Below are 11,747 nucleotides of genomic sequence, written 5' to 3'. Positions count from 1 at the left end.
TTGTGAGAGAGGATTCGTACACTTCTGACGGGGGCCTACCTATGTCGTCCGTGGGCTTTTCCCTGTCAGGGTTCGAAGGTTCCTTGCGCAGACCCAGGCCCAGCCCCAGCCCATACAAGGGCTCGTTCATTTTGCTCTTGTTCATTCCAGATAATTAAAAATAGTATAAATTTACGCAATGTTTCTAGCTGGAATCATTCCAGGCCTCCATTCAATGAGAAACGAACAGGGCCTAAGTTGGTGTCACAGCAAAACAGGCACCGCACACCAGCCCAATGTTTTTTTTTTATCACCGGCCCAAAGTTTGCCCGGCCACGAACTCCGAATCCGTATCATGATGATGGATTGATGGTTATCATGATAAACCGGAGAACGACCTCGGGCTCGGGGTTCCTTTCCTTCCCTCTCGGCTCTCGCCAATGGCCATCATGGGCACGCTGCAAGTTACTACAACCCTAGCATCACTTGCACTCTTCTAGTCTCTCCTCTCCATGCTTAATGCTGGCTTCGCTGAATTTTGTCTGATGTTATTGCTGATTTGTTGCAAGAGAAAATATTATTTCTTTACTAAAAAAGTATTGTTGAACTAGTTCAAACGGATGCTTTTGTCTTCAACTTTTTTTGTCATTCGTGGCTTGCTCTTCTTTTTAATATATACCCGCCCCGATGTATACGTTTTTGTATGTGTAGTATATGTACTGCTGCTTTGGATTTGCTCGTGTCATGTCCTTTTGTTTGTGAACTGTATGCGACTCTAGCTCTGGTGTGTCATTTATGTCAAACTCAGCTTTTGGGTCCCGAGTTCATCGTTTCAGGAGAACCTTTTTTTTATATATATCCTTATTTATAAAATAAAGATTTTGGTAAAACAATACTCTTTAACAAATTCTTTAATTTGTTGTCCACATATTACTATTATTTATTTTGAATTTCTCACTGACCAAAGTTAGAAATCGCTCTCTAGACTGTACACAAAATCGATAAAACTTGTTGGATGGTAAAAAGATATAAAGAGAACTTTTATTCAAATGATAATCTAGAAAGATTCTTGCAGTTGTTCACTTGTTCTTGAACTTGGTGGCTAGCAGCTAGGGTGCTATTGAGGGGGAGCCGGCATGGCCTTCTCGTCGGCCCCTCGGCCGTCACCATGTTATGGGCCTACTTTGACATTGTCTACTCCAAGAATGTCAGCGTTGTTTGTCACCTCTGCCTTGCTCGTTGCGCTCCATGAAGTCATGTCCCTTCACGGGCTCCGCGCTCCGCGAGGTCATCGACTCAAGGAGAAGGAGCGCTTGCAGCTGCTACGCCGTGCACTGCACCTATGCAGCGGAGAAGAAATAGAGGTTCCGCCCATGGGAGATGCTCTCCGGAGAAGAAACAAGATAATCAATGAAGAGTTGGATGTTGAAAGTAAGGGTAGAAAAGACATTTCCTTTATTTTTCTTTCTTGAGAGAAATGAAAAAAATAACCGATGCAGAGTGTTACGATAAGTAAACACGCTTTCATAATGGCATTTAATGGACATATTTCGACATTGGCAGTGTAAATTGGCCAAAAATTCCATTGAAGTTGGATGTGTCCGGCATCAAAATTTGCATTTATACCATCTTATCAAAATTCGGTATAGAGAACGCATCCAGCCTACAGTCATAAAAAAAAAGAGAGTTCTACAACCGTGGGTTTACAAAATCATTGATACTAAGTTGATTATTACGGGACTTATAAACTAGGGACGTAATTTTGAGTAAATTTTTGGAGGAGCGCGTGCATTGCTAGACACACCTACTCCACCTAATATTCCAGAGGATCTTAGCATGTGCAGCAGATCGACATGTGCTCGCGCGTGGACCCATGAGACGGTGAATCCATGTTGTGGAGCACATGAAAAATACGTAGCTAGACAGTCATATTCTTTTTTTTTACCATCACCAGATGCGCTCAGCCACTTGGCATCTTATCATTTGATGAGGAGCATCTTTGCTCAATGCTTAATATGGACTGGAATATATCCATGTCAACTTTTCTCAAATGAATGACCTTTCTTTTTTCCCGTTTTGCTTGGGCTTGGCCCAGCACGACTGAAACCCAGTAGTCTTAATTAATTTCAAAATTCAGGAAGGTGCCTCATCATATATACCTACCCCCCTGACATCTAAATTATTCTTTGACTGATTGGGCTAGTCATGAGTGTAACCAACAAGTTGAACATCTAGGGTCAGTGAGTGTATCTTTCTTTTGATATATCATATATCTGCAAAACAGCTTATGCGAGTGCTTCGAGCTCGACCAAAAGAGACACAAAACTGTTGAAGGTAGGTTAGGTCACATATATCACTACCTCGCTCGACTGATCGTTTCTGCGATTAATGCTGATATCAATTTGTTCTGAGAGAAAAATATTATTTTATGTCTGAAAAAATAGCTGATAAGCTCAAGCGAATAAATATTCATGACTTAGTGACTTGCTTTTATCCTAGGCCTTGTTTAGTTCACCCTGAAAACCAAAAAGTTTTCAAGATTTCCCGTCACATCGAATCTTGTGGCACATGCATGAAACATTAAACATAGACGAAAACAAAAACTAATTACACAATTTAGCTGTAAATCACGAGACGAATCTTTTGATCCTAGTTAGTCCATGATTGAATAATATTTGTCACAAACAAACGAAAGTGCTACAGTACCGAAAACTTTTCACTTTTCGAAACTAAACAAGGCCCTAAAGGTACACTCATTTTTGGAGCCAAAGAATACTACAAGTGTGCATTTACTTGAGAACAATCATAGAGGAAAGATATATGCTATCTCCTAGTCCTAGATATTTGGACAGCAAAAATATCAAATTCTTGCGCTCCAAAAGAGGGCCACTCAACACTTCCCAAATTACAACAAAAGCTAGTAAAAAAAGATGCTAAAGAAGACGCAACATCTTTTAAAAAATAAATACTAGTACATGAAACGAGAAGCACATGAAAGCACTAACCAATTGCTTTTTTCTATATATATAAAAAAAATTCATTGCCTTTTGCAACAGCAACAGGCAGCCCCTGCCCCTACTTCCACACTTCAGCATAGGCTTTGTTTAGTTCCGAAAAGATTTTGGATTTTGGTACCGTAGCATTTTCGTTTGTTTGTAGTAAATATTGTCCAATTATAAACTAACTAGGCTCAAAAGATTCGTCTCGTAAATTACAGATAAACTGTGCAATTAGTTTTTGTTTTCTTCTATATTTAGTGTTTCATGTATGTGCCACAAGATTTGATGTGATAGGAATCTTGAATTTTTTTTTGAATTTTGAGGTGAACTAAACAAGGCCATACTTGCATAGCAGCAGTATATAGTTAGGCGTTAGGCCCATGCCGGTGAGGTCGCCTGTAGACCAACCGACTCCGAGTGGGAGGCGACCTCCGTCGCCCCTTCCTCCCTCTTTTTAGTCCCTCCTCCCCCGCCACCGCGCCGCGCGAATCTTTTTCCCTCTTGGCCGCGCTGCTAAATCCGCGCCAAATCGTGAAACGAAAACCAGGCCGCTCCCGCCTCGTCAGTCCTCGCTCGCGGACCGGGCTCCGGATCCCCCCAGCGGCGGCAATGGCAGCCGCCGCCTGCGACGCCGCCGCCGTCGAGCAGCTCGCTGGCCTCCTGGACCAAGGTGAGAGTTTTCGCTCCGGATCACCGGTAAAGTTTGGATCTTTTTACGATTTCGGAGCGGCGGCGGCTCCGCTCGGACTTGGGTTTAGCTTTCGGAGTCTTCGGTTCTGGGTTTTGTGTGGGTTCGTCTGGTGTTAATAATGTCACTCATAACGTAACGTGCTTTCTCTGGCTTGGATTCTTGCAGTGGACGCGCCGCTGAAGAAGACATTTGAGGTATGGATCTATGCGCCTTTTCTTTCTAACCTTCAGATTGGTCCTTCGTGATATCTGAAAAATCTTGATTCTTCTGTCAAGCATGGGCATTTTGTGATGTATTTAGTCTGCATTTCAATTTGGATCAGACGGAACCTTTGCTCAGATCAGTTAAACAGTTTGAATGAATTAGTCTGACTTAAATGATCAAGTGGCTAAGTGAGACTGCGTGTTTGTTAGATCGTTGGTACTAGACTACTTGTACTGATTTGGATCGAACCATTTCAGTTCATGCCTGAGCTTTTTCTTTTTTACTAGCGTAGACTCGTAGTCAGTCGACACAGTTGAACCAGCTTGAATACGGATCTAAGGATAAATTCACAGTTGTGAAAGTTAACGGTACTTGTTGATTGGCTGCAAATGTTATTTTGTTCTTTGATCTAAGCCGCACGTTGCGATACCTGGGGTAAATTTGAGTAGTTTGACAATGGGGGCTGAGAAGTGGAAGCAAGTGATGCTTTCCACAATGGATGTGTCGAGGAATATTCTGATCTCAGGTCCACTATTTCAACAAGTGGACAGCGACATTTTTGGTCCCCTCGAGCCTCCTGATATGTTGGTAGTAATATATACCTCAGTGCTTTTCCTCGTGTTTGGTTGCTTGTCAATGGGACTGTCTTTTGGTGTTGCGAATTATTATAGAATGATTTCACCTTTTGCTCTTTACTTTGTTAATATAATGGAACTTGACACTTGTGATCCCAGTGTGCAGACACATGCCAGTAGGCATCCTATGCACCCGGCACTTCTGGATTGACTTCCTTTTGTTTTTATTCTGTCATTTTACCAGTTAATTTTAGTTTGCAAGAGAACACTTCCGTCATTGAAATTCTCTCTAAAGGCTAGGCTTAAGTGCACACTGTGTGCTGAGTAGGAGATGCCAAATAATTCCCAGCAGAACCTCTTGGGTGGTGGAGTGAGAATCAAAAGAAAGTGCCACTTGCAACAGAATTATTGCCTCAATAACATGGGGCAAGCAAAGTATAAGTGCAAGCAACGATAACTTTCCTTAAAAATGGAACAGCAGATAAGTTTCTCGCAGGATGCTTTGGTTTGAGGGATTACCACATTCTAGGTTGATTGGTCTGTTACAGGATCATCCCATGATTTTAGCAGGACGGTCCCATTCTGTATTCTTTACCAGGTTGTGATTATTAGGGATGAGGTAATGAATGGTGATAGGCCAGTTCATCCCAATCCCTGAGCTGAAAAGGTTAGTTAGGAATTAGGATCAGACAGCCTATTTGATTGAGTTGCATTGCATGCACCGGCCGGTTGATACTATCCAGTTTCTGAAACTACACAAAAACTATAATCAGCTTGAGGAGTCTTCATCTTAGAGATTATTACTATATTGTATTTAGTTGCTTAAAAGTTTGCAAATTCCTTCTCTTATCTTCTTGAACGCTGACTCACTGTGTTTGTAGGCTTTATAGATACATGCCATAAACATACTATGTGCAGTATACTTTGCACTCTTAGCATGGAAAAGAATATCAATTTCTTCACTGATAATAAAACTGAACTTCTGAGGGACGAGATTCTACAATGGAGAATATGATAAAGTGAAACAGATGATAAACTTATGCCTTAGCACTTGAGTCAGTAATAAGGTCGCACTAGTATCTGATTCTTCATGGCTACCCCTGTGGCCCTACTTGTGATTTTTTTCTATTGTACTGCTTGCCATAATGCTATGCCAGTGTCCTGGTGGTGGGGGATCTTTGAAAACCTCCCGCCCACCTTGTTTTAGACCAACTTCAAAAAATGTGTTAAGAAGCTCTTGCAGTACATATCACTTAAAGTTAAACAACCTAGTTTGAAAGCTTTGGTACCAGTATCAGTACCCTTGGCCTTCAGAAAGAACCATGAGTATATGCAGTTGTTTTGAATTTTGAAATATAGAAATTTTCATAGATACAAATTGTTTTTCTTATTATCCTAGGGAGATTGTCTTTGAGCTCTCATGTTTCCTTTTTATTTTTCAGAATGTGCACCAGGGCTACCCAACAGAGACATTAGTGCGTTTCCTTAAAGCTAGAGAGTGGCATGTGAATAAGGCTCACAGGATGGTAATTGTTAACACTGCAATTTTCTTTTTCAATTTTCATATTGATGAACCATTGAGTAAATCTTTAATTACCCGGGAAATTTTCTTTTGCTAGCTTGAAGATTCTTTGAATTGGAGGATACAAAATGAAATCGATACTATACTGGAGGTAAGTAGTCTCTCAGTCCTAGAACAAGCTTGGCTATTGGCTATAGTGTTAGGACATTCTGCACGTATTTACACTTCCTTATTGTGATCATCTGTTTGTGCTGGATTATTGCAGAAACCTATTATCCCAGTAGATTTGTATAGATCAATTCGTGATACACAGCTTGTTGGGTTATCAGGATACTCCAGAGAGGTACAACTGTCTTATGCAAGTTATAATAATTTTCTTTGCATGCTTGCTGTATTCATCTTAATTTATCATTGATTTTTGAACAGTCCTGGGTTTGAATTTTTCACTTAGACAATTAAATCTTTTGTGCTTTACCAATGAGTTCTATGCTGTCTATGCCATAAAAGTCTTCACATCCAGTCTGTAACTAAGTTACTATTGGATAAACTATGCAAAATTGTCTAACAGTCCACTTTCCTTCTCCTATTTTAGGGCATCCCTGTATTTGCAATTGGTGTTGGACTGAGTACATATGACAAAGCTTCGGTACTGTCTCAGACTTTTCTCAAGAGTTTTAGCAGCTTCCATCGTTTTGTTACTGACCTTGGGGTTTTGAGTATATGATGAATTAGGACACATAATTGTAATATGTATATAGACATCCTCATGGGCCATGGGCCTTGATATACTTAACATTTGTCAGAATGCATCCATGTCAATCAAATTAAATATAATATAAGTAAATACTGTTGCACTATAAGTTGCAATATAAGGAGTCATATTAATTTAATTAGATTTTGACTTTTTTTATCAGATTGCATCCATATGTATTTAAGATCAAGTCATACTCGTCCAGTCCATGAATTTATGCCTTATACTTCATGCATGCATTTCCAGGTTAACTACTATGTGCAATCTCACATCCAGATCAATGAGTACCGTGATCGTTTTATTTTGGTGAGTGATCAACTAAAGCTCCATGGACAATTAGATAACTTCTATGAATTTTCTTGACACATGATTTGCTCGCTTTTGTTTTGTCTAGCCTACGGCGACAAAGAAGTATGGGAGACCTATTACCACCTGTATAAAGGTTCTCGATATGACTGGTCTGAAATTGTCAGCACTAAACCAAATGAAGGTACAGCCTGGAATATCATTGTATTCTATCCTCTTCTGTTCTCCAAACTATAAGAGTGTAAATTGATTTTCATAACGTCCATAGGGATACAACAATGGTTATATGCCTATTTAAGTAATTCAATATACTGTATAAATAAGGCCACACACAAATTAGAAGACTATAAATAGTACCCATCAAAATAAGTAAAACGTGTACAGTGCAAGTGCTATCCATTTTTTTTATGCTACTGCTGACTAATTATTGATGTACTACAGATTGTGACTGCAATATCTACTGTTGATGATTTGAATTACCCTGAAAAGACGGAGACCTATTATATAGTAAATGCTCCATACATATTTTCTGCATGTTGGAAGGTGCGTTTCTTGAGATTATTACTATTCTTTTACTTTTGCTTAAAGGTTCTCTAACCTTTCATTTGGTTTTAGGTTGTGAAGCCTCTGTTGCAAGAGAGAACAAGAAAGAAGGTTCATGTTTTGCGTGGTTGTGGGAGAGATGAGCTTCTAAAGGTAATTGAGACTGATTACCATTACATGGCCAAATAGTATGTTTGTCTAAGTCAAATAAGAGAACCAGAGCTGCACTGAACTTGATTTTACTCTTAAGCATCTTCTGGCTTTCTGCTTTGACGATCACAATGCAATGACATGGGCAATTCTGGAACATGCAGATCATGGACTACTCTTCCCTTCCCCATTTCTGTAGACAGGAGGGCTCGGCCTCATCCAAACATTCATCAAGCGATGCCGATAATTGCTTCTCTCTCGATCACCCGTTCCACCAAGAGCTTTACAACTTCATCCAGGAGCAGGCACTGAATCAGGAGCTCATCAAGCAGGGCTCCTTGCATGTGAACATCCCTGAACAGGACCCTGAGGATGCAAAGATCGTGGAGGTCATTGAGGCTGAGTTCCACAAGATTGGTGTGCAGAATGGGTCCACCAATGGCCTCAACCAAGCGTAGCACTTGTCTAATAAGACCAGCCTAATTCAACCAAGACGTTGCTTGCCACTTCTGATCCAACTGATCCTATATTTTTTTTTGCGGGGTGGGCCACCCCCCATTGCTATTTCGTGGGGGTGATTGGTATAGGTGATATACATAGCAAAGTCTTTTGCAGATCCATCCATGATGCAGGACTGAGACCAGAGACCTGATACTACATTGTACTAGATAGACGTTATCACCTGTTGACTGTTGTAAACTTGCAAATTTGCAATGTCCCCTCATATCTCACATGTATGCTGAACTGGGATGAAATGAATAAATCATCCTAGTACCTGCACTTTGAGTCATCTTCAGAAATGTGTTGTGCTCAGTCAGAAAGTAACAATTCGTTTTGTCCTTGTCCTGGCTCCTGAGAGCTCAGTTTTTGTGCTGAATCTGACTAGTCCTAATTAACATAACCGAGAGGCGTACGTGTATTTGATTGAGACAAGTTATTTAGGAAAGGAAGAATGTTTTTAAGACGCAACAGATAATGCCTATCCATTGAAGGAGGGATTAGAGGAAGGTTCTCTCCACCCAAAGCCCCTTAGAAAGATTGTGGGTCACCAAACAGGTAAACAGGGTAAAAGAACCGAACCATGCATATCAACAACATGACAACAAAGTAGGCATGCTCTTGGTTGGTAGTAGTTACCGGTTCACACACCTCTCATTTCCTACTACTTCATAAAAAGAATAGGGAGGCCATATGCTTTAACTTCCTCTCTGAAACAACTTTCTTGCTATAGCCTTACCAATGGAGATCAGCGATGAGCAGAGAATGGGAATGTCCACCATGGAGCGCCAACATCTTCCTCCTTCCTGGCAAGGCAATGGAGATGCCGATGCCGAAGTCGAGGAGGAGGAGGATCATCTGTGGCCAACAAAAGATGGCCCTCTTCCAATATTCCTCAAGGTATTATGCTTTTCTATATATCTACTACTATCTCTCTCCTGTTTTAGGCTGTAAAAGAAACTCTCTGATATGTGCAATGACTTACTGAACCCCAAAACCCCGGGCAATTCGCAGTTTGAGAATGTGGAGTACAGGGTGAAGATGACTATGAAGAACCCCCTCACAGCTGCGAGAGTGGCTTTTGCATCCCAGATGAAGGTAGATCAGGGCAGCAGCTGCAAGCACATTCTCAAGGGCATCGCAGGGAGTGTGGACCCTGGTGAGATCCTGGCGCTGATGGGCCCATCTGGCAGCGGCAAGACCACCTTGCTCAAGATCCTGGGAGGCAGGCTCGATGGTGGCATTAAGGGCCAGATAACCTACAACGACACTCCCTACAGCCCTTGCCTCAAAAGGAGGTAAAACTGTAATAACAAACAAGATTTTTCACTCAGCTTAAATGATGGGTTAGAACGAACTAGATTCAGTGACACTGGCATATTGCCAAGCATTTACTGTGAAGGTTTCTTTGTGTTATTAATCTGTGCGCCGGCTGCAGGATTGGATTTGTGACTCAGGACGATGTCCTCTTCCCACAGCTGACGGTGGAGGAGACGCTCGTATTCGCCGCCTTCTTGAGGCTCCCTGCTTGCATGTCCAAGCAGCAGAAGCGCGACAGGGTCGACGCCATCATCACCGAGCTGAATCTGGAGAGGTTGAATTTGAATTTCCATGGGAAGTTTAGTTTTCGCATGCATACATGGCGATGAAATGAGTTGCAATCGATCCTCATTTGATTGCATGGTCAGGTGCCGGCACACCAAGATCGGGGGAGCGTTCGTGAGGGGGGTGTCTGGAGGCGAGAGGAAGAGGACCAGCATCGGGAACGAGATCCTCGTCGACCCGTCGCTGCTCCTCCTCGACGAGCCCACCTCCGGCCTCGACTCCACGTCGGCGAGCAAGCTCATCCTCATCCTCCAGCGCCTTGCCAAGGTAGCAGCTACTACGCCACATACATTTGTGCGCAGCAACGCCGCCACCGAGGACGACGACGATCATGGTGCTAATTCGATCCTGTCCTGTGTATGCATGGTTGCAGACGCGCCGGACGATCATCACGACGATCCACCAGCCGTCGAGCCGGATGTTCCACATGTTCGACAAGCTGCTGCTCATCTCCGACGGGCACGCCATCTACCACGGCAAGGCTCGGGACTGCATGCACCACTTCTCCTCGCTGGGCTTCGTTCCGGAGATCCCCATGAACCCGGCGGAGTTCCTGCTGGACCTCGCCACCGGCAACCTCGACGACATCAGCGTCCCCGAGGCGCTGCGCGGCTCGCCGGACCCGCAGGAGTTCAGGTCCCAGGTCATCAGACATCTGCAGCTCAAGTACCGGGCTGGCGCCGGCGGGAGAAGCAGGGCGCCGCCCACGGAGCAGCTGCGGCTGGCGTTGCGGGCGCGTAAGGACCACCGCCGGAGCATCGGCTGGTTCCAGCAGTTCGCCGTGCTGTCCCGGCGCACGTTCCGGGAGCGCACCTCCGACTACCTGGACAAGATGCGGCTCGCCCAGGCCGTCGGCGTGGCGCTCCTCCTGGGCCTCCTCTGGTGGAAGTCCCAGACGGGGAACGAGGCGCAGCTGCGGGACCAGGTGGGGCTCATCTTCTACATCTGCATCTTCTGGACGTCGTCGTCGCTGTTCGGCTCCGTCTACGTGTTCCCGTTCGAGAAGCTGTACCTGGTGAAGGAGCGCAAGGCGGACATGTACAGGCTGAGCGCCTACTACGCCAGCAGCACGCTGTGCGACGCCGTGCCGCACGTCGTGTACCCGGTGCTCTTCATGGCCATCCTCTACTTCATGGCGGGGCTCCGCCGCACCGTGCCGTGCTTCTTCCTCACGCTCCTCGCCACGCTGCTCATCGTGTTCACCAGCCAGGGCACCGGGGAGCTGCTGGGCGCCGCCATCCTCAGCGTCAAGAGGGCCGGGGTCATGGCGTCGCTCGTGCTCATGCTCTTCCTCCTCACCGGCGGATACTACGTCCAGCACATCCCAAAATTCATCCGCTGGCTCAAGTACGTCTCCTTCATGCACTACGGCTTCAACCTGCTGCTCAAAGCGCAGTACCACGGCCACCTCACGTACAACTGCGGCAGCCGGGGCGGATGCCAGCGCCTGCAGTCGTCACCGTCGTTCGGCACGGTGGACCTCGATGGCGGCATGCGCGAGGTCTGGATCCTGCTCGCCATGGCACTCGCTTACCGGCTCCTCGCCTACTTCTGCCTCCTCAAGCGGATCAGCCTCACGCCCTTGTGATCACCCACTTACCTCTACAGCCACCGATTTCATTCTAATTAGTTTGGTATGCAATGTCGTGCTTGTGAATGAATACTATATAGAGAGAGTTTATTGATGGAAAATGACTGCACGACGATGTGTATCAGCAATGCTTTGAGGCTGCTGGGCCAGTTTATTACATATATGACAGAAGGTGTATTTGGCTGAGACAACTATTTTCATCTCATTTTTAGAAAAAATATATATCCCCTCATATCTATATCTAAAAACATCTTCTACTAAAATATTTAGCCACAGAGCATATCAAATATCTTTCACCCACCCATATCCCCAGCAGACAACTATTCTCACTCT

General features: G+C 44.2%; 2 protein-coding genes across 2 annotated transcripts; both read left to right on the top strand.

Annotated features, from left to right (window-relative positions):
• On the top strand, positions 3,362–8,555 carry LOC8065083 (phosphatidylinositol/phosphatidylcholine transfer protein SFH9). Its single transcript, XM_002438614.2, has 11 exons — positions 3,362–3,648; positions 3,835–3,863; positions 5,891–5,974; positions 6,068–6,121; positions 6,236–6,313; positions 6,563–6,616; positions 6,968–7,027; positions 7,116–7,211; positions 7,469–7,570; positions 7,643–7,723; positions 7,885–8,555. The coding sequence occupies exons 1-11, from the start codon at positions 3,588–3,590 to the stop codon at positions 8,176–8,178; spliced, it is 993 nt and encodes a 330-aa protein (XP_002438659.1). The 5' UTR covers positions 3,362–3,587; the 3' UTR covers positions 8,179–8,555.
• LOC8065082 (ABC transporter G family member 26) lies at positions 8,686–11,523 on the top strand. The gene is made up of 5 exons (XM_021448540.1): positions 8,686–9,118; positions 9,233–9,516; positions 9,657–9,812; positions 9,907–10,090; positions 10,197–11,523. The coding sequence occupies exons 1-5, from the start codon at positions 8,960–8,962 to the stop codon at positions 11,409–11,411; spliced, it is 1,998 nt and encodes a 665-aa protein (XP_021304215.1). The 5' UTR covers positions 8,686–8,959; the 3' UTR covers positions 11,412–11,523.

Source organism: Sorghum bicolor, chromosome 10 (genome assembly GCF_000003195.3).
Source record: "Sorghum bicolor cultivar BTx623 chromosome 10, Sorghum_bicolor_NCBIv3, whole genome shotgun sequence".
NCBI lineage: Eukaryota > Viridiplantae > Streptophyta > Magnoliopsida > Poales > Poaceae > Sorghum > Sorghum bicolor.
This window is presented reverse-complemented; position numbering and strand designations above follow the sequence as displayed.